Source organism: Talpa europaea, assembly GCF_964194135.1.
Source record: "Talpa europaea genome assembly, chromosome: 10".
Lineage (NCBI taxonomy): Eukaryota > Metazoa > Chordata > Mammalia > Eulipotyphla > Talpidae > Talpa > Talpa europaea.
In genome coordinates, this window is record NC_140077.1 from 18,642,829 (window position 1) to 18,661,782 (window position 18,954).

Consider the following 18,954-nt stretch of genomic DNA (forward strand, 5'->3'; position numbering starts at 1 on the left):
TCCGGCAGGGAGGCGAGGAGCCTGAGCTCCACGTTTGCTCAGAAGCCCTGTGGAAGATTTCCATTTGGCATCTGTGTAGCAGCATCCTGGGTCAACAAGAGCAAGGACAGGGAGGTGGGTGATGGTGTCTGTAAGCTGGGGCGCAGGTGGGGGCCGAGGCCTGGCTGCACTGGAGATCCCAGGCTGCAGGGATGTCGGGATGAAGTCACCTTGCCTCTTGCCAATGATAAACCATGGGTTTAAAATTCATTAACATTCGTTTTGGTGATAAAAATTCCTTAGAGCGGGAGCTAAATCACATTTCCAAGCATAGAAACCTTTCGGAGGGAAAGGGGTACAGTTAAACATTAACTTCTTAAAACAACACTGAGCTCAGAGGTGGCTGCAGGCTACGGAGGCTCCACCCACAGTGAGGACAGACTCAGCAGGTCTGCACGGACAGTTTTCTTCATTCATCCTTCAAGTTCCACAGTGACACCCCTGGGGGCCCGGGAAGGGTGCCCCTCCCTGGAGGGCCAAGGCAGGCCCCTGGAGAAGCCGGTCCATCCGAGATGGGGTCACATCAGAGTTCAGACAGAACAACTTAGAACTCTGCAAAAGACACTTAAAAAACATGATCTCTTGATAAAAATAATAAGTCGCAACAATGTTCAACTTCATGCAAATCGAGGAAAGAGGAGAGTGAATAATGATAAAAGTTACAGCTGAAAAAATAAACATGATTCTATTTGGGTGGAAGTTCATCTCCAAAATCTCGAATGCCGCACCGAGCTGTCGATTTCACGTCTCTAGTTTCCACACCTCCCCTCACGCGCCTCCTCTGCTTCTTCCAGGAAGGGGACAAAGTCTTTGGTCTCAGGATGTTGCGCGATGCAGCATGGGACACAAGCTCACACTATTGGGATTCGGGGCGGACGGCCCCATGGCTGCCCGGGCCTGGCCAGTGCGGGGGCGGGGGGCGCCCCTAGATGGCGCCCTCGCTGTGCAGGCTGTGGTTGGCCTTGCTGTGCGCCACACAGTTCTGTTCAGTGAGCAGGTTGGCCGTCTCGTCTGGCAACCCGTCGTGCAGCTCCGTAAGAGTCAATTCAATTTTAGTGTTTTCACTGTCTGAAGACTGAGGGGTTTTGTCCATCCGGGATGCCATCAAGGCATTTTGGTATTGCTGTCTTGAGATCTGGGGCCAGAAGATGGCACAGAAAACAAACCAAGATAATACTTATTTTCAGGTTCTCTTGTCTCAACATTGTATTACACATTAAAGCCCCAGAAAGGCCCCAGTAGTTTCCTTAGGGCAAAAGCATCCTTGAGTACAAACTGAGCCACTTTTAAAAGTTCAGGCTGACTGGTGAATAAGAAGTCAGATTACTGATCGGAGCCATTTCCAAATTTCACAGGGAGATAGGCTTCCATCAGGGAAAGCTGGCTCAGCTCATTCTCCAAAAGATGTCTTTATTTCAGACTAAGAGAAGACCCCTGCTTCAGGACAGAAGGTAAGCGGAAGGTTCCGCATCTCCAGCCTCAGCCAACCAACCACTGGAGTCGTGACTGAAAGGGTCTAACTCTCTCTCTCAGCGTCTCCTGCTGTTTCCTGCAAAGCCACTGCATCTGATTTCGTGGCTCACTTGACAGATGCAAGGAGATAAGTGATTTCCCAGCCTGAGCCTTGGGCACCGCAGCTGGAGGCAGGGCCATCCCAAAGGGCAGGCTGGGCGGGAAGCTGCTGTGGGTACTGACACCTGCAGCCAGGCCCAGCCCCCAGGCTCGCTCTCTTACCTTCACAAACTGCAGATCAGAAAGGGCTCGGACTGAGTAATCAGGAATGTAGACTTGAAGGAATGAAGAGTTCAGCTGGTTGTTGCTGCTCCCCAACGTGGGCGTGATGGCGTCAATCCGGTCGCTTCGACTGAGAGAGTCTGAGTGATTCAAGCCACATGGGCGAGGGGGTGATTTGTTTTCACCTGGGAAAACGAGGAAAACCCCAATAACCTTTTAAGTGAGGTCAAGGTCACAAAAGAGTCAATTCTTTATTTTCCAAATAATGAAACAATCATACTAGAGAAGGCCCATCAACTTATACCCGAAGCCTCAGACACTCAGCTCAGGATGCAGGGCCTCCTACCCCACACTCACCCGGCCAACAGCCAGTGACGGGTCCATTAAAGTTCAGCTGCTCAGCCCTGTTCGTGTGAACAGACACACTCCTCCCTGAGACTCTGGGGGTGGGGAACTGGTGGCAGCATCCCCTCGCACCAAGTAGCACGCAGACCAGGGGAAGCTGAGGCCTCCAAGCACAGGGGCTAGGCGATACCAAACACGGGCTCTGGGAAGCCAGCCCTCCATTATTTAGCCAGAAGCAAAAGCAAAGGACTTGAGAATGTTCACTAATCAGCATGTGATTAAAAGGGATCAAAATAATTCCATCTGCTCATACTATACCCTTCCACAGCCAAACCTATTATCTTTTTCTCTGGCCCCACATTGAGACCTCCCTGTCAAGCAGCCTGAGGATGACTCAGCCTGGAAGACATCAAGCCCTGAAAAAGTATGAACAAGTTACCTTGGGTACTATGGAATCCTTTCAATGAGACTGACAGTACTTTTTCATTAAAACAAAAGGAAATTAGGGCCTCCCGGGTGGCACAGCGGTTGAGCGCTGGGCTGCAAAGCTGCCTGCAGCCTCTGCAGCGCCGGTTTGATCCCCGGCCACCGGCGAGGGTCCCACACAGCGCGCAGACCTCTCCTGCCACGCCCGCTGCTCCCCTCAGCAGTGTACTTCGTCGGTCTGCCTGTTCTGTTCCCCGCTCTGGCTCTGGTGAATTCTCTCACCCTCCCGCGCTTCTGACTGTACCCAGTGCTTGTATAAATAAATCAATCTTTAAAAAACAAAACAAAACAAACAAACAAAAAAAACAAAAGGAAATTAGGGGACCTCCCCTGGTGGCGCAGGCGGTTGAGCGCAGCACTGTGAAGCTGCACTGTGAAGCAGCCTCTGCAGCGCGGGTTCAATCCCGGCCGTCTGGTGAGATACCCACATGGTGCAGCAGACCTCTCCTGTCTTGCCCACTGCTCCCCTCAGCAGTGTATTTCGTCAGTCTGCCTGTTCTGTTTCCCACTCTGTCTCTGGTGAATCCTCTCACACTCCCGCACATCTGGCCTGTACCCCGGTTCTCGTATGCATGAATAAATAAATCTTAAAAAAAAAAAGGGGGGGGGGAAATTAGGCTGAAGTTGTGCTGTTGCTCACTGTAGCTCCTAATGTAAATTTCTTTAAATATAAAACACAGCCCCTAGCCCAGGCTTCTTCCATTTTTGCCTTGCAATCAAATCTATTGCACTGGTATTAACCAGACATGTGTTAACACAGGACAGATTCTGAATTTCAAGGGGTCAATTCCCCCTTCTGAAGATTGGCTCCTCTTTGCCTATGTCCCTGACAGATCCCCCCAGGGAGGACCTGGCCCTCAGCTGGTCTCGTCCTTTAACTGTAACAAAAATCTGCCATCATGCCTAGCAAAATCTGACAACCCAACTTCAAATGACAGTCTCACCTCTGTTCTGTGGAGCTCTACTGAATAACTTCTATCCCTGGACCTCTCCACAGGCCTGCCCTTGCACTCCGGATTGGTGACAACGTCATCCACAAGACAGGTCATATGGTTCTTTGAAACAAGGGATCCCGCTGTATTCCTGGGAAGGCGTATGCCCCACATTCCCCACTTTGAGAGATACCTTTGGAACGGTGTTTGCGTGTGTGTGTAGAAGTAAAGGTCATAAAAACAAAGCACGTAAAGGGCTTTCCACTTAGTGATGGGCCTGGGCCTGAGCTGGCCTGAGGGCTCAGCCGTAACCCTTGGCTCCTGCCGTTTTCTCCCTGAGGAGGTGGCCAGGGCAGTTTCTCTGGTCTTCCAAAGCATCTGGGCTCTGTCGGCTTGCTGTTTTTGTGAGTGGCCTGTCCTGAGCCAGGAGACACTGCCTTCTGTCCTGAGCCCAGACCTGTTTCCAGGTACCCACCCAGCACGCTCAGCCTTTCATGCACACAAGCGAGGTGTCTGAGCAGTCACAGCATGGAGAAGAAAGACTTCAGTGGCCACCTCCCAGATGGGTCATGCTTTGTTATTAAGTGTCAAAGTTTTATGACAACAATTATGAAAAAAGACTTTCACTGTTAATTCTTCTTAGAATTTTCTTCCTGTTTTGGCTTACTTTATTCATCCTATTTAACAATCCTTTCTTTTTGCTGGTAAGCTGGAAAGACACAGTAAGAAAACGTTTCTGACCTTCTTCTTTGGAACCACAAGACAATGGACTCAATGATTTAGTTGAACCCCATTTATTAGGTGTCATATTATTGTAATGCCAGCATTCCTGATGGTCGGGACCCACAAAATAGGTTTTTATATTCATGGATCAGATGGAGGGGACAGAGCCAAGGAGTCTCTAAGTTCTAGAGAAAAAGTAAATGCAAATGACATTCCCACTAGCTTTGCCCAAAGGTCACTCTACTTCAGCATCTTCGACATTTTAATTAGGTAGCAGATGCGAGCAAATGAAATACAAAAAATACAAACATATATATGTACATATAAAAGTGTGTATATATGTGAATACTCTGCCAACCAACCCTATAAAGCATAGCCTACTCCCAAACACCCCGAGCTTTTTAAGAGCAAACATTTGAGGGAATATTAGCTTTTCTCTAAGACAGGTATTGCTTCCTTTACCTAGTATCAGCATTTTAGAGCTTGGTTGAAACTGGATTATGAAACACAAATTTCATCAGTTAGATTTAAAAATATAAGCTGTATGGAACAAAATACAGAAAAGTGGTGCTGCCAAAAAGAAACACCCAACAATTTTAATTAAAGGAAGATTAAAGCTGTGCCTTTCTTTGTGGCCGCTGGACATGTCAGCCAGGCATGACCACCTCTCCGGCAGGGAACAGCCAGCAGCTGCTAGGATGTGTACAGTGCTCCAAGACAAGAGGGAGACAGGAGAAGCAGGGCCACCTGCCTGATGGAGCGCTGAAATCTGTGCACCCCATTCATCAGGTGCTGGGAAAAGCCCCAGAGCCGCAGAAACGCTTCGGGCTTCTGCAGAGGGTCCCTTCCTGCTGACCCAGAAAGCTCAGTTCTACAGGCTTTGGGAGAAAGTGCTTCTCAGAAGCATCCTCAGGTTTGGAGGTCCATCGGGGCCTCTACCTGCAAACTCTACCTGCCAGGCCTGCTGAGGCCAGAGAAAAAACCAAAGCCACTCCTCTTTGCCGCCCCGAACGCCCAGGTCAGCAGTGTGTGTGGGGCAGGCAGGGTGCGGGCGGCCCGTGTCAGACTCGTCTTTCCTTCCCATGTTTCACCACTGCATGTTCCAAGATTCCCTTGCAGGCTCCTAAACCCTCTGCATTTGCTGCAGACTTACATCATCCTGGACAGCTCACCATTAAGTCGCAGAAACTTGAGGTTTTAGTGCTCAAAGAAAAACGGACAGGGGTCTAGACCAAACGAAAGGCGCAGACCCGGCCAGCCGTGCTTTTGTGGGGTCAAGGGAGGCAAATCAGAATTATGAAAAGGAAACATGCAGAATTACCTGGAGAACCTGCTGCTAACAACTCTGTTCTGCTGACAACAAAGGTACGAGACAGGGACAAAGGAACTGAAAAATGGAGAAAAATAGGGTGAGACTATATCAAAAGGCAAGAAAGAAGATCTCTGTAATTAGGGACAGGAATGGATACTTGTTCCACCAATATGAACATTCAATTCCAGAAATGCAAACACCTGCATGACATTATGTGAACAAATAAAGCACACATCCTGCTTTCCAGGAAGAGGACTACAGGAGGCTGAAGTCGGGAGAAATCCTGTTCACATGCTTCTTTACTAATTTAGAAATCTCTTAAGCCATTAATACCCAATTGGGGTTTATAGCTCAAAACGTGCTATTCTTAAGGACTTAAATCACAAATAGCCACACAAAAGGGGAGGTCAATTAATCGAGTGCCCCTAGAGTGTGACCCCAGCCGCCCGTGCCAACACCCCACACTTTCTCCGCATAGCTGACAGCATCCCTGGAACAAGCAAGCAGTGATTCAATTAACTTACATTCTTAGTCTGACTGCAGTTGTGACCTGATGCTTTAAAATACTTTGGGATGAATTTCAAAATAGAGCAAAGTAAATAAAGACTGTCATATGCAGATCTCCCAGGCACAGCAGACCTGTCATCCTTAGCACTTTCTAGTCAGACAGGAAGCTGCAGCACCAATGGATGGAAAAGCCCATTGCACTGGATGGCAGGGCAGGAGTCGTGTTTTCTGGGCAGGTCTCGAGAACTGATTACTGTAGGATCTTGCCAGGTAACTAATATTAATAAATAGAATTATTATCTTGTGATGACTATACTATACTATAATTGCATCTCTCAATGACTGTATGAAATCCCTAAATCTAATTGTCGAGTCAAGTAAAATACTGGCCTTTGTAATAATCAAGATGCCATCAATGAAGTTCTCTTCCTTAGCACTTCAAAGTAGGTAAGGACCCCTCCCATCCAACTTCACAGATTTTTTTTATACTGAAGGCCTGCTCTTGCTTACATGAATCTGTAGTTCAATCTGAACTAGGCTGGTATTTATTTCTAATGAGGCTAATATTTAGATTTTAAGTATACCAGTAATCAGAAAATCATACCACTTACCCTCCTAGCTTTCTTTTCAAAGCCACTTTATAAATCTGGTTCTGTTAACCTGGGGCTAATGTGAGGCTGACTGCCAAACAATAGCCACAATCTCAACAGCTAATTGTACATTTCCTTTTGTACTTTAAAGGTTACAAACACTCATGTAAGTCTTAGCATTTTCTATTCTTCTTCACAAGACGTAATCCTATATCCTTTCAGTAGTAAGGAAACCAAGGGCCTTTCTCAAAATCAGAGAAATCGTTTGTGATGGAGCTGAGGTTGTAACACAGGCCTTCTCAAGACTAGCTTAGAATCTTCCAGTTTCCTTGCTCGTAGCAAAAAAACGGATCATCTTCAAGTTTACAACAGCACACCTACTCATTAGGTGTGTTGTAAACCAGTCAGGCTAACCAGTCAGGCTCCCATTCACACTGGGTGCTGGTCAACGGTTTACTGTGGGGACAATGGCCCATGTGATTTAAAACCCTGCACTGGGATAGTAAGAAGATGCATCTGGGGTGGGGGGGAGGGAGAGAGGGAGTAGGCTTAGAATTTGGCAGAATCCTTGATGTTTCTGTCTTCCTAACTGCAGCATCCTTGGGTGCTCTGAGACAACCGTGTGGTGCGGCAGATGAATATGACACACACAGTGACTTGTGTGGAGGTATCCCCTCCCTTTTGAGACTGTTTTTCAGACGTGACAGTGTCCTTTTAGGATGGGTTATTTTTAGACCTGAGGTTTGTAAAAGAAGTTTACTCACACAGCATGTCATTTGGCATTCTGGCCACAGGGTGGCACTCCACCACCTGCTTACCTGCGAGCCCAGTTCCAGCCTGGGCACAGGCACAAGCGCACGCACCCTGTGAAGCAAGCAATGCAGAAAGGGATGGTCCTAGTGCCATCCCAGAGGTGAGCCAGTGTGCATCAGCAAACTGTTCACGTTCCTACTAGGACAGACACCACCCGCTGGCATCTTGGAACCCTGTACTCAGAGTACTTAGGCAAAAGCGCATGGCAGAGCCACCCTGAGCTGTCTGTCTCTATGGGCCAGCTCTCTAGTTAAGAACAGGCCATCCCCTATATACACAGTAACATCATCATGCATCCTCAGGAAAATGCAAATTTAAAAACCTCCAAATAGTTAACACTTAAAAGACTCAGCAATGCCAATGGGTAGATGCAGTACAACCGAACCCTCATAAAGTACAGGCAGGCAGGTGAGGGGCCACAGCCACTAGGGAAAGCCATTGGGCAGCCACCACTAGAGCAACAGTTACCAGAGCCTGGGACACTGCGGCCCAGGGTACATATATACCCACATTCACAAAAGACACACACGAACAAGACTGTTCAGTCACACTCTGCAGATAGCCCCACACTATCTGCGGTGGAAACCGCCCCAGTATTCATCAGCAAAAGAGTGCATGTGCACTGCATATTCGCACAACGCAATACTCCACAGCAACGAAAAGAAATCAAGTATAAGCGCACACAGCAATACAGACGAACGTCATGAGGATCACACTGGAAGAAGCAAACTCAACATAAAACATCCTGTACAATTGCATTTACATAAAATCCAACAATAAACAAAATGGATTATGCTTAGAATTTAAGAGGGGTAAATTCAGGGGGACAGTGACTAAAATGGGAGTGTAGTGGTGGGGTTCAGGGGGGTTGGGACAGTCTGTCTCCAACTGGGTACTGGTTTACACAGCTATATTCAATTTGTGAAAATTCATGGAGGTATACACCTAAGATTTGTGCAGGTTTTTTTTTGCATATATATATATATATATATATATATATATATATATATATATACACTTCAACAGAGTTCAAAAGGTAAATAAGTAGCGTTACCTGGCAGGTAGAAGAAGGTTGTTATTTCCCAAGACATGGCTCTGCCCTTAGAGGCAGAGCAGGAAACTCACCTGGTGAGGCTGTGAGGGCCATTACACCATAGTAGGAAAAAGCACTGGCTTCAAACTTCATACCTTCTTTCCCAGCCTCTACTTCCACTTTCCCCTGTGGAAAGAAAAGGGGAATAATTTCAGTTCAATTACATGAATTTATCTGAAAACTCAACACACGTTGTGGTGCTTCCTCAGGCTTTTGTCTGCACTCCTTGCCCAAGAATCTCACGGAAACAGAGCCTCGGATAATCTCTCCCGCTCGGAGGAGTAGGCTAATTCCCCGTAACTATGAAAACTGGACTTGGCTGGAGATGCAGAAGATGACAGTGAAAGTGGGATGTTTAATTGCTGCGAGTTCATTTAATCTTTTCCCAACATCCTTAGTTCCCGGATTCTTCCCAGTAAGAAAGCTGATGGTTCTCTTGCCCCACCAATGGGGCAAACCCCGAGAGGCTGTCCAGAGACAGTTGCCCAAGCTGTGCAACTGTGGACTCAGGGTCCATATGGTTTTGGGCCACGAACAGGGGACTTGTCTCACTAGCACAGTGTCCCCACCAACTGAGCAAACGCCTTGCAGGGCAGTCGCTGGTTGTCCAGAGACTCCAGCGAACTGCAACACCACAGCAGCTCCCCCCACCGTCCTGGGAAAACACCTTAAAGCTGCCTCCCTTCAGGATAAAGCCTCCCGTAGGTTTTCCCTTCCCTTTCCTTTCTCCAATTTGTTACAACTTCTTCTGTTCTGTCTGTTCTTCTGTACAGACTGGTGATGGCTTAGCTCCCCTGCAGCCTCAGGAGTCCCCAGCACCCTTCACGGCAGCACTCAGGGTGTGCTCAGGGCTGTGGAAATAGTCTCATAATTGAGTTGCACATCTTGACTTCCAAGACAAGGGTCAGAAAGGTTCATTGTTCGTATTACCTATAATTTGAAACTCCAAAGAGCAGGCACCTCTAGATGCCTTCTCTACTGTGAACAAATGAAACGGAAGCTGGAAAGGAACAGTGCACAAAACTTCAGCAATTCATTTAATGCTCACAGCTCCACGACACACGATCAGCACTCGGGAGTCAGGAGAGTGGGGCCCAGAAAGAGTACGCAGCAAGGAACAGGCTCTTGGCCAACAGGCCACACAACGCCACCCGGGTGCACAAACCTTCATTTTGGTCACTGCCTACGGGGCTACATTAGGCGGGTTACAGAGGCCACTCATTGTCTCTCTCTGTGGTTTTCCCTCACTCAAAGAAAAGAGTGGTTTTACGACGTCCAACCAGTTCTGTTTCCTAAGAAAGGAACTTAAATCACCAGCCGTAAGAACTGCAGACAAACAGGGTTTGCAGGATCCCAACCAGGGTCCTGCAGGGGATGCGAGAAGACAGACCCAGCCCGCGAGGGCTTATGCGCCAGCAGGCAGGGGCGAGCCCAAGGAGATGACACGAGGGAGTGGGCTGAAGAGATACACGAAGAACACCCAGTAAGACAACCCGGAATGCAGAGGAAGATTATGCCTGTTCTTTATAAAGACACACTTTATGGAGGAAGGAAAAACACAAGAAGTAGGTCTTGACTGAGCCAAAGAAGGGAAGGGTGTGAAGGAAGGTCCAGGGGGCAGCAGCAGCCCACCAGGCTGGCTGGGTTAGCACATGGAAGACGTGGTAGGTGGGCCTGGAGCACCTGTGTTGAGCAGACTAGACTCCATGAAAGATGAGTGAGATCAGAGGGCTATGGCTTTAGGAACACAAAGTCTAGCGTCCATGAGTGCAGCAGTCACACAACTGGGAAGAAGTGGCTGTGAGGGAAGCTGTGGATAAGGAACCAGTGTGATCTGGGGAGACGGCAGGCGGAGGGGGTGGGAATGTTAATAATCACAGCGGAAGATGCGATCTGCGAAACGGGACATCAGAAATGGAGGAAGAGCACCACGGGAGGGGCTGGGTGGGGTGAAGGAGGGAACACATTCCTTTTGGAGGCAGATAATCCATCAAAAAGGGTCAAATGGAAGCAGGAAGGTCAAGAGAAGCAGGAGAGATGGAGAACGGGAGGAGGGAGTAAATGGAAAGCGAAAAGGCCAACCGCAGCTTGGGACAGAGTGGGAGGTCCAGAATGAACGTGGGACCAAAGGGAGAGCCAGACAAAGCAGAGCCACCAGACAACTGCATCGTCCCAGAAACTAGGGCAAGGGACGCTGGGAGAGCAACAGGCGCCAGCGAGGAGGGCTCCACTGGGCCTCAGGCGTATTCTCCACACCGCAGAGAAGGGACGAGCCAGTCATTGCGGGGAAGGAGAGCAGGAGGCAGGAGCTCTACAAGGAGAGGTGATTTTGTAGACCAAAAGCTCTACAAGGTGGGGTGCGGAGGGCAGCACTTCAGTGGGCCAAGGCTGTGGAAGATTAGGGACCCTGGGGTGCCCAAAGACAGTAGTGAGGGGGGAAAGGGGTGTGCAGGGATGAAAGGTGGTGATGCAGAAGCTGGCAGGAAAAAATGGGAACAAGGGTGAAGAGACTGACCTCAGAGGAGATGGGTCCCTTAAGAGAGGAGGGGACTCAATACTCAGGGGAGCAATAAAAACCCAATGCCTAATGGCGTCCACCTGCTGGGTTAACTTACCCAGTCCTCAGGGACTGGCCCCTGACCTGAAAAGGGCTGTCTTTCATTGTAATCTCAAAAGTGACCACAGGACCATCTCACAACCTGAACTGGGAAGGCTCGCATGACCCGAGCCTCAGAGTGGCTTCCATCCTGAGGAGCTCTAAGTGACCCAGATCGTCAGCTTCACAGGTGATGGGGCCTTTTATGTTCTGTGTCCCCATAGGTGATGTCACTCACAATTCTTTTGTGATCACTTGTCAGAACTACAGAGCAACAGCCTCTCCCCAAACAAGAATGAATGACAGCAGCCCTCTCTGCTTCTTTCCAGAGCTGTCCTGGGCCAGCACTCACACCTGCTGCTCAGACCCTCTGCCTGGTGAACTCCAAGGCAGAGAACACAGTGGGTACTGTGCTCTGGAAACACCTGGGGATTTCTTTTAAAAACCCACTGAGATCTGGCTCCCAGTCCTAGGCATCCTGATCTAATGAATACAGGGAGCCACCCAAGCCACCAATACGGGACTTCACACAGCTCTCCCATGGTGAACGGGCAGCATCTTGGCAAGTGTGGCTTTGAGCCTGCTGATGAATAAGGGCCCCGGCACCTCTGTGCACCTGTCCTCTCAGGAAGCTTCCCCAGCGTCACAGCAGCTATGAGCCTGCTCATTCCAGGGCCAGCTTCCGAGGGGTCAAAGCTCTAGGCTGCAGCCACTCCAGGGGCTCCCTGCTCTGTCCTTCAAGATGGGTTCTCAGGCAGGGAAGGATCAGCCATTTTCCTTCTGGACTCTACCTAGTCTGGCTTCAGCTGGCCGCGAGGCAGATACACCAGGTGACTGGTTGCTAAATGTTTAGATTTCCAGAATTCATGGAAAAAAAAAAAAAAGATAAAAATACACTCCCATCCTCAGTACTGGGAAGAGAGGACTACCAAATATTTGTTTGCTAAAATATAATTTTTTTTTAAAAATACAGCTATCATACTATGACCACCATTTCATAGCCAACCAGATATTTTAACCTCCCAAGATACAGAAAATGTGTAATTTTAGAAAAACAGGTCTTTAAATTGAAAACATACAGTTTTATGAAGAACTCACCGTGACTTTTTTCCCATTTTGCAAACCAGTGAAAATTTGTCAAGTATAGCATTTAGGAACCACTGCACTCAACCAATTTTACTTCATTCATGAAACTGCAACAGATGAAAGGATCCCTCTGGCTCTTTCAGTTCTAACTCTCTCTGGTTCTATAGTTTCAAATGTTTTTCAACTAGCCAACCCTGTATTCCTTTCCATAGGATTGAAGTTTTTCCTGGTAGGTGTGTTCTAGAAGTATCCAGTAGACACTTTTTTAAAAAATTAATGTGTGCATGTCAAGGGCTCCCAAAATTGACTATTTTCAAATAAACCTGGCCATCCACAGGTTTGGGTGTCCCTATGAGGAGATGGCTTCCCTGGCTCAAAACCAAGCAGGCGTGTTAAATGACCTTCTCATAAGGGAAGGCACTATGCGTCCATTTCACTTCTGAAACACTTCTGCAATTTACTATACAGGCAAAAAGATCATGACTGGACAGACTCCCCAAGAGCGTCAGGTTGGTAAAATGACAAAGGAAAAGGCCTCACTGTCCCAGGTGAAACAGGCTCCCGAGTGGTGCCCGCATAGCATCCTACCCGCCCGTGGAAGGCACTACAAGAACTCCTCTCACAGAGCCAGCACCCACCCGCTCCTGCCTGGTCTCATGCTGCACCAGACCCAGTGGAGTCTATGCCAAGATGGAAGTCCCCACAACAGTGATCGGGTCACGACCAGATGACACCAGCTCTGGGACTGAAGGCTCCCCAGACCCTGGACACTGAGCATCTGCTTGGGCTCCTGCTTACTCTCAAATTGAAATAATATTCAGGGGGGGTTTTGAGGGGGTTCATTTTCTATTTGTTTGTTTGGTTTTTTTAATCATCATCACAAGTATTCAGCGGAGGCGACTAAATGTCAGGGGCACAAACTCCAGGTACATCCACAAGACTGCCCGGCGGTCCCAGTAAGAGGGACACACCACAAAGACGGCTGGTTTCCAGCCTCCCGTAGGACTTTTTCATTTTGGAGTCTGCAAATACAGTCCTCTGCATTCTACTTCCTAAATATTTAAGTTAAAAACATTTTCTGTGATAGGCAAATATTTTTTTTTAATTAATTTATTTATTTATACAAGCACTGGGTACAGTCAGAAGCGCGGAGCAGAGCAGGCAGAAGGACCGAGGTATACTGCTGAGGGGAGCAGCGGGCGGCAGGAGAGGTCTGCGCGCCATGTGGGACCCTCCTCTGGTGGCCGGGGAGCAGCCGGGGATCGAACCGGCGCTCGGGGAGCAGCCGGGGATCGAACCGGCGCCGCAGAGGCTGCGGGCAGCTCCGCAACCCAGCGCTCAACCACTGCGCCACCGGGGAGGCCCCTGTGATAGGCAAATATTAACAATAGTCCAGTCCATCTGCTTGACCATCTTCTAACCACGTGCTGCCACTTTATGTCCGAGCCAGCATTAGCCAGTGTCCACAGGGAAGAAGTTGCTCCCAGACGCATCAAGGCTCAGCCTTGCTCCTCCCCTCACCAGACCTACGAATACGAAGTCTGCATTTCAACAAGATCCCAGGGCAACTGGTGTGTACATTGAAGTTCGAGAAGCACTGGGCTAAAGAGAACTTAAGGCGCAGAGGGGAACTTAAGATATAAATAAATAATTCAGTACACTCAGGGGAGGCCAAATAATAACACAATACACTGTGCAAACATTCAAAGTAGCTCCATGGAGCACAGCCCGGTATAGGGAGCCCGGTAGAGTCAAAAGTCGGGGAGCCTGCAGAGAGCTCTAGGCACAGTACTGGGACCAGGCCCACCTCCTAGTAGCCAAACAAGGTTATCTGCCCACTAAGGATTTAGTATCAACTGTCAATCTATTTGGGTTTATAGTTGTATGTAAGAGTTCTAAGCAAAAGGAGCTGATGCCTAGTTTTCTATTTTCACATATAAAAGCCCTAGTTTTATATCTAAGTGGCATAATTAAAGAGAAAATAGGCTCTATGCTGGACATACAAGTAATATTTTCTTCAAAACGAGTGTTACCCATACTTGATTCAAGATCAAGGCTCCATCACTCCCTGGAACATGCAGATCTTGCAATTCAAAATTTCATGAGGAGGTTGGCTATTAAGGACTTAATACCCGACAGCAGGTGAAATGCTATTAAGTATAATATTAACAAGGGCTGTGCTCTAAGATCCACTCTCCACCTCCACAGAGCAGATTTCACTCTACGGGAAGGGGATTGGGAAGAGCCCCTAAAATGTCAAAAGCCCTAAAATGAGCAAGGATGGGATAGTTAAATGACAACAAACAGAAGGCATGAAATTAACCAGAAAAAAGGATACCAGAAAATAAATGTGTTCTTTTCTATGAGTTAAACAGTTGGCAAAGGAAAAAAGCCAGCCTTTTTGAAATCAATTTGGTTATGCGCCTGTGTAAGAGTTATGATTTTTACATGGTTTCTTAGACATTTGATTCCCCAAAGGACCAAAGCATCCTTCATTCTAAGACAGTGGCTGCATAGATAATACACATGATCTAACACCCTCCAACTATTTTTCTTAGCGGGGCCTGTAACCATTATAGGAACTGTGCACCACTGGCTTTTTCACTTGATGTTTTTGTATATGCTGTCTACATCTTTCGTGGCTATACAATGACCCCTCATCTCTCAATTTGGTTAGCTTAGATGTCTACATGGACAATTTCCGCTGTTTTAAAAGTAATAGATTTGCACACACAGCCTTATAAAACAATGATTTCCTTAGAAGCACATGTACCAAGAATTGTATGTACGTATTCCCAAAAGAGGCTGCCTTTTTTTGTTTACATTCTCCATGGATTTTTTAAAAAGATGTTTGGTTGTTTTCTAAAATCAAGAATGGATGTTTAGTTTTGCCTGCTGTCTGTATGAGTGAAAAGTACTGTGAGCTTCACTGCTCTCCTTGTTAGTGGGGCATATTATGGTTTGTTGTCCATACCCCGAACCAGCCCTGCATTCCTACAATTAACCTAATTCAGTCACAGTCACAGCGACCAGCCCCTGGAGTGTGTTTCTGTTCTCTAACTGGTCCTTCTATTTCAGGATCTTCTATCAATGTTGACAAGTGAGACTGGCTGGTATTACTACTGGATTTTAGATTAAGCTGATATTGGACTTAAAGGATGTATCTGACTGTCAAACTATCCTGTTCTATAGGTATAAAACAGAAATTGAGTTCCTTAAAAAAATTTTTTTTAAAGATTTATTTATTTATTTATACAAGCACTGGGTACAGTCAGAAGCGCGGGAGGGTGAAAGAATTCACCAGAGCCAGAGCAGGGAGCAGAACAGGCAGAAGGACCGAAGTACACTGCTGAGGGGAGCAGCGGGCAGCAGGAGAGGTCTGCGTGCCATGTGGGACCCTTGCCCCGTGGCTGGGTATAGAACCAGAGCTGCAGAGCTGCGGGCAGCTTTGCAACCCAGCACTCAACCGCTGTGCCACCAGGGAGGCCCAGCTTTGTTCTTTTTATAAATAAAAATAGAGGAATAAAATTTCTTGAAACTCTGACATACTGCATTATTGGTATTTACATTATTTAATAATAATCTTTTATGATAGTCTATGTATCTTGTGATAGTCTATTTTCTCCCTAATTCAGCTGCTACTTGGGGGTTTTAATTTGTCATAAATTCTATTTCTTAAATAATTATTTACTTAAATAAGTAGCACACACTGAATTTAAGAAATTCAAATCTCCTTTCAACCCTATTTTCAGTACTCTAAGACTCTTCCGTAGGTATGACCACTGTTACCAGTTGGAGCAACTGTCCAGAGATTTCAGGTGTTTGTGTGTGTTCTGTAAAATGAATAGAGTTGGTTTCTTTTTTAAACTCAATGAGCCCACATTACACCCTTTCCTACACTTTCACTTGTAAGCCACTGGAAGAGAATTGATCACGATGTTAGAGTACCTAGTACTTTGCAATGGTGCATTTTTACATTTAATTTAATTTTATTATGATTTATGCAGGTGGTTTTATGAAATTTCTTTTTGAATTTACTAGACCTCACATGTGACAGAGAAGTGATTTCTTTTTAACAATCACATAAAACTTTTTAAAAATTACTTCCCTGCTTGGCTTTGTATTTAATTTTCTCAAAATTTGTGTTCATTTTACGGGTCATGTAATTTAAAATGCCAATATTTTTTCTTGGTATGTTTCCTTTTTAACAATGTGTGTGTGGGGGGAGGGGAGGGGGAATTTTTCACCCCAACTATGTTCCTCTCTGTTGCTGAGTGACTTCAGCATGAAGTCATATTGTGCTTTTACCATTGCCCTTATTGACCCCTGAACACATTTTAGTTTAAGACACTACTTTTTCAGATAAAACTCAAAGTTCTAGCTTTTGATATTCTTTTAATCAACTTACATAAATTGTTTGCTCTGAATACATCAGACTTTATTTCATCTACAATTTAAATTGAAAGCAGTGTCTTTTTATTTGACATTATAATCCAAACATCAAGTCCTTAATAGACAGGTTTTTTTTTTTTTCTGAGGCTGTGGAAGAGGGCATGCTCACTGGCATGGGGGCCCGGAAGGCAGATGAGTTGCTTGTTCCTGACTTAGGCTCCAGAAACGCGCCTAGTCACCTGGCATGGATTTCCAGTGTTGGGTCAGTGACAGGAGAGGGTGGGATGTACTCTGCAAATGATGGCACCCATACTTGGCTGACAAGGCTACTAAGGTATTTCGCCTTGTTACCCTCTTGGCATTTAGGTAACTGACGACTGCGAGAACATGATTTTCACCAAACTCTATAGTTTAAACCTCCATACAGTCTTTAAATCCAGCAACACACTATTTCTAAAACCCGTGACGACTGGCTCAACAAACTTGTCACACATTTACATAAATATTTACTGTGACATCTGGCACTCGAATACAAGTACATATACAAAAGTGCCTTATCAAATATCTTTGAAGATTAAATGGACAGAGATTACAAACCCCCTTGTCCACAAAAATGTTTTTTGATCCATCAGCCAGAAAACTGTGATCAGAGCAGTTTCACCAATGCCAATTACACAGAAACAGAAATTCAAAGCCACAGGAGGTTCTAACATTACTATGAAAATTCACATGATCAATCCTCAAACTTCTTCCAAAATAAGTGTCATTAATGTAAACAAAGTTTCATTAGGTTTAAGACATAGTCACATCTAGTTTTCATAAGAACACCATGGCTTGTCCTCTTCCTGCACTGAATAAAATTCCTTCCCGACAGCCCCTCAGAGAGTCAGAGACTCAAGCCTGTCTACCTCCAGAGAAAAAGGGCTGAAGGAGACAGACTAGCAGAAGAATCAGGCTCCTGAGTTGGAACACCTGTGAACAGACTGCTCCACAAGAAGAGGTGAAAGCAGTGAGCAGTGAGTTACTCCACGGCTTTTCTAGGGTCCCAGATGCCACGCTATTGCCCAGATGGGAGGTCACACATGAACACAACACTGTCCAGAGCTTCCGATGTCTAGATGCCTGATCAGAGCTATTTTCAAGTATATTAATCTTCTTAATTCATGTAAGTAATTGGGACCTCGCTGGACGCACATAAACTATGAAACAAGTACCAACTATACACTCATGAAGATACCTCCAATTCATATCTAGGATATAATAAAAAAAATATGGCACCAGTCTTCTTGCCTATAGGAACAGGAAAGTAAGTCTTCTACAAGAGGTATAAGAAGTTGGCAAAACTCACACTTTATTCATTGTAATGTTCCTCTTGGGCTCCACGGGAGGGGCAGTGCCCTACTAAGTCAAGCTGATGTTAGGATGGGCTCCTGTCAGCTCAAGACCAAAGTCCCCCAGATAGATAGGACCAGATGGGAGGGATCAACCTTCCCACCTTACATGGGGGGTAATGCTACAGTGAGAAGCAACTCAGCTCCTGCTACCCTAAGAGGCACACCAATTCCTCTATAAGGCAGAGTCTAGTTAGTAACCAAGAATTAAAAAATAAATGGATTATCTTGGTGATATTAAGGAAAGAGATATTGAGTTATCACTAGGGTACTGTTTAAGACCAAGTCCTAGTGATGGGTGGGGGAAAAAGATGATAAAAAGAGGACCCAAGAACTCATACACTTGGATTTCAAAAGGCCGGCCAAGATCTGGATATGTGCAGGCAACTCCCCAAATTCTTCAAAATATCGAATTTACGGCTATTCAACTGACCAGTGCCACAGCAATCACCAAGTGCCCCTCAGTATTGAAAATAAAGTAACCAATGACACTGCTTCATGTTGGATTACTTCACAAATCTGAAAAGTGGGAAGTGTTATTCTCCCACACGTAGGGCCACCCAAGAAGCATGTTAACCCATTTACCTACACCACGCCTCCTCTGAACCAGAAGGGTGGTGCTCAGTGAGCCCAAAAAACTATTGAATAATTCTTCTGACCTGCAAAATGAGAACGAAGTAGTCTACAGGTTTGTTTCGCTGGTAGAGGTAGTATTCGGGGGCTTTCTTGTTCTTCTCATCATACTTCAGTTCCTGGATGACATTGGGGTGCTTTAGCAGCCTTAGAAGGATCTTCTCTGACATCTGGGATGGGCTAAATGCTTCTACTTCTATAGATATAAACACAACTTGATATTACACTTCAAGTGGATGGAAAAAAATTACACTAGTGATTAAGGTGTTTAGAGAATGAGGA

At 46.3% G+C, this 18,954-nt stretch overlaps 1 protein-coding gene across 2 annotated transcripts in view; it reads right to left on the reverse strand.

Annotated features, from left to right (window-relative positions):
• Positions 1-803: 803 nt before the first annotated feature.
• Positions 804-18,954, reverse strand: part of CNNM2 (cyclin and CBS domain divalent metal cation transport mediator 2) — a gene marked incomplete at its 5' end in the record, with an annotated part of 120,495 nt that continues 102,344 nt past the window's right edge. Inside the window, 5 exons of one of the 2 annotated variants that reach the window (XM_084246374.1) lie at positions 804-1,174; positions 1,774-1,958; positions 5,581-5,646; positions 8,607-8,700; positions 18,699-18,868. In XM_084246374.1, the coding sequence (XP_084102500.1) occupies positions 965-1,174; positions 1,774-1,958; positions 5,581-5,646; positions 8,607-8,700; positions 18,699-18,868 (725 nt within the window). In that variant the 3' untranslated portion in view covers positions 804-964. The remainder of the gene's footprint in view (positions 1,175-1,773; positions 1,959-5,580; positions 5,647-8,606; positions 8,701-18,698; positions 18,869-18,954) is intronic. The other variant, XM_084246375.1, reaches the window with a different exon arrangement.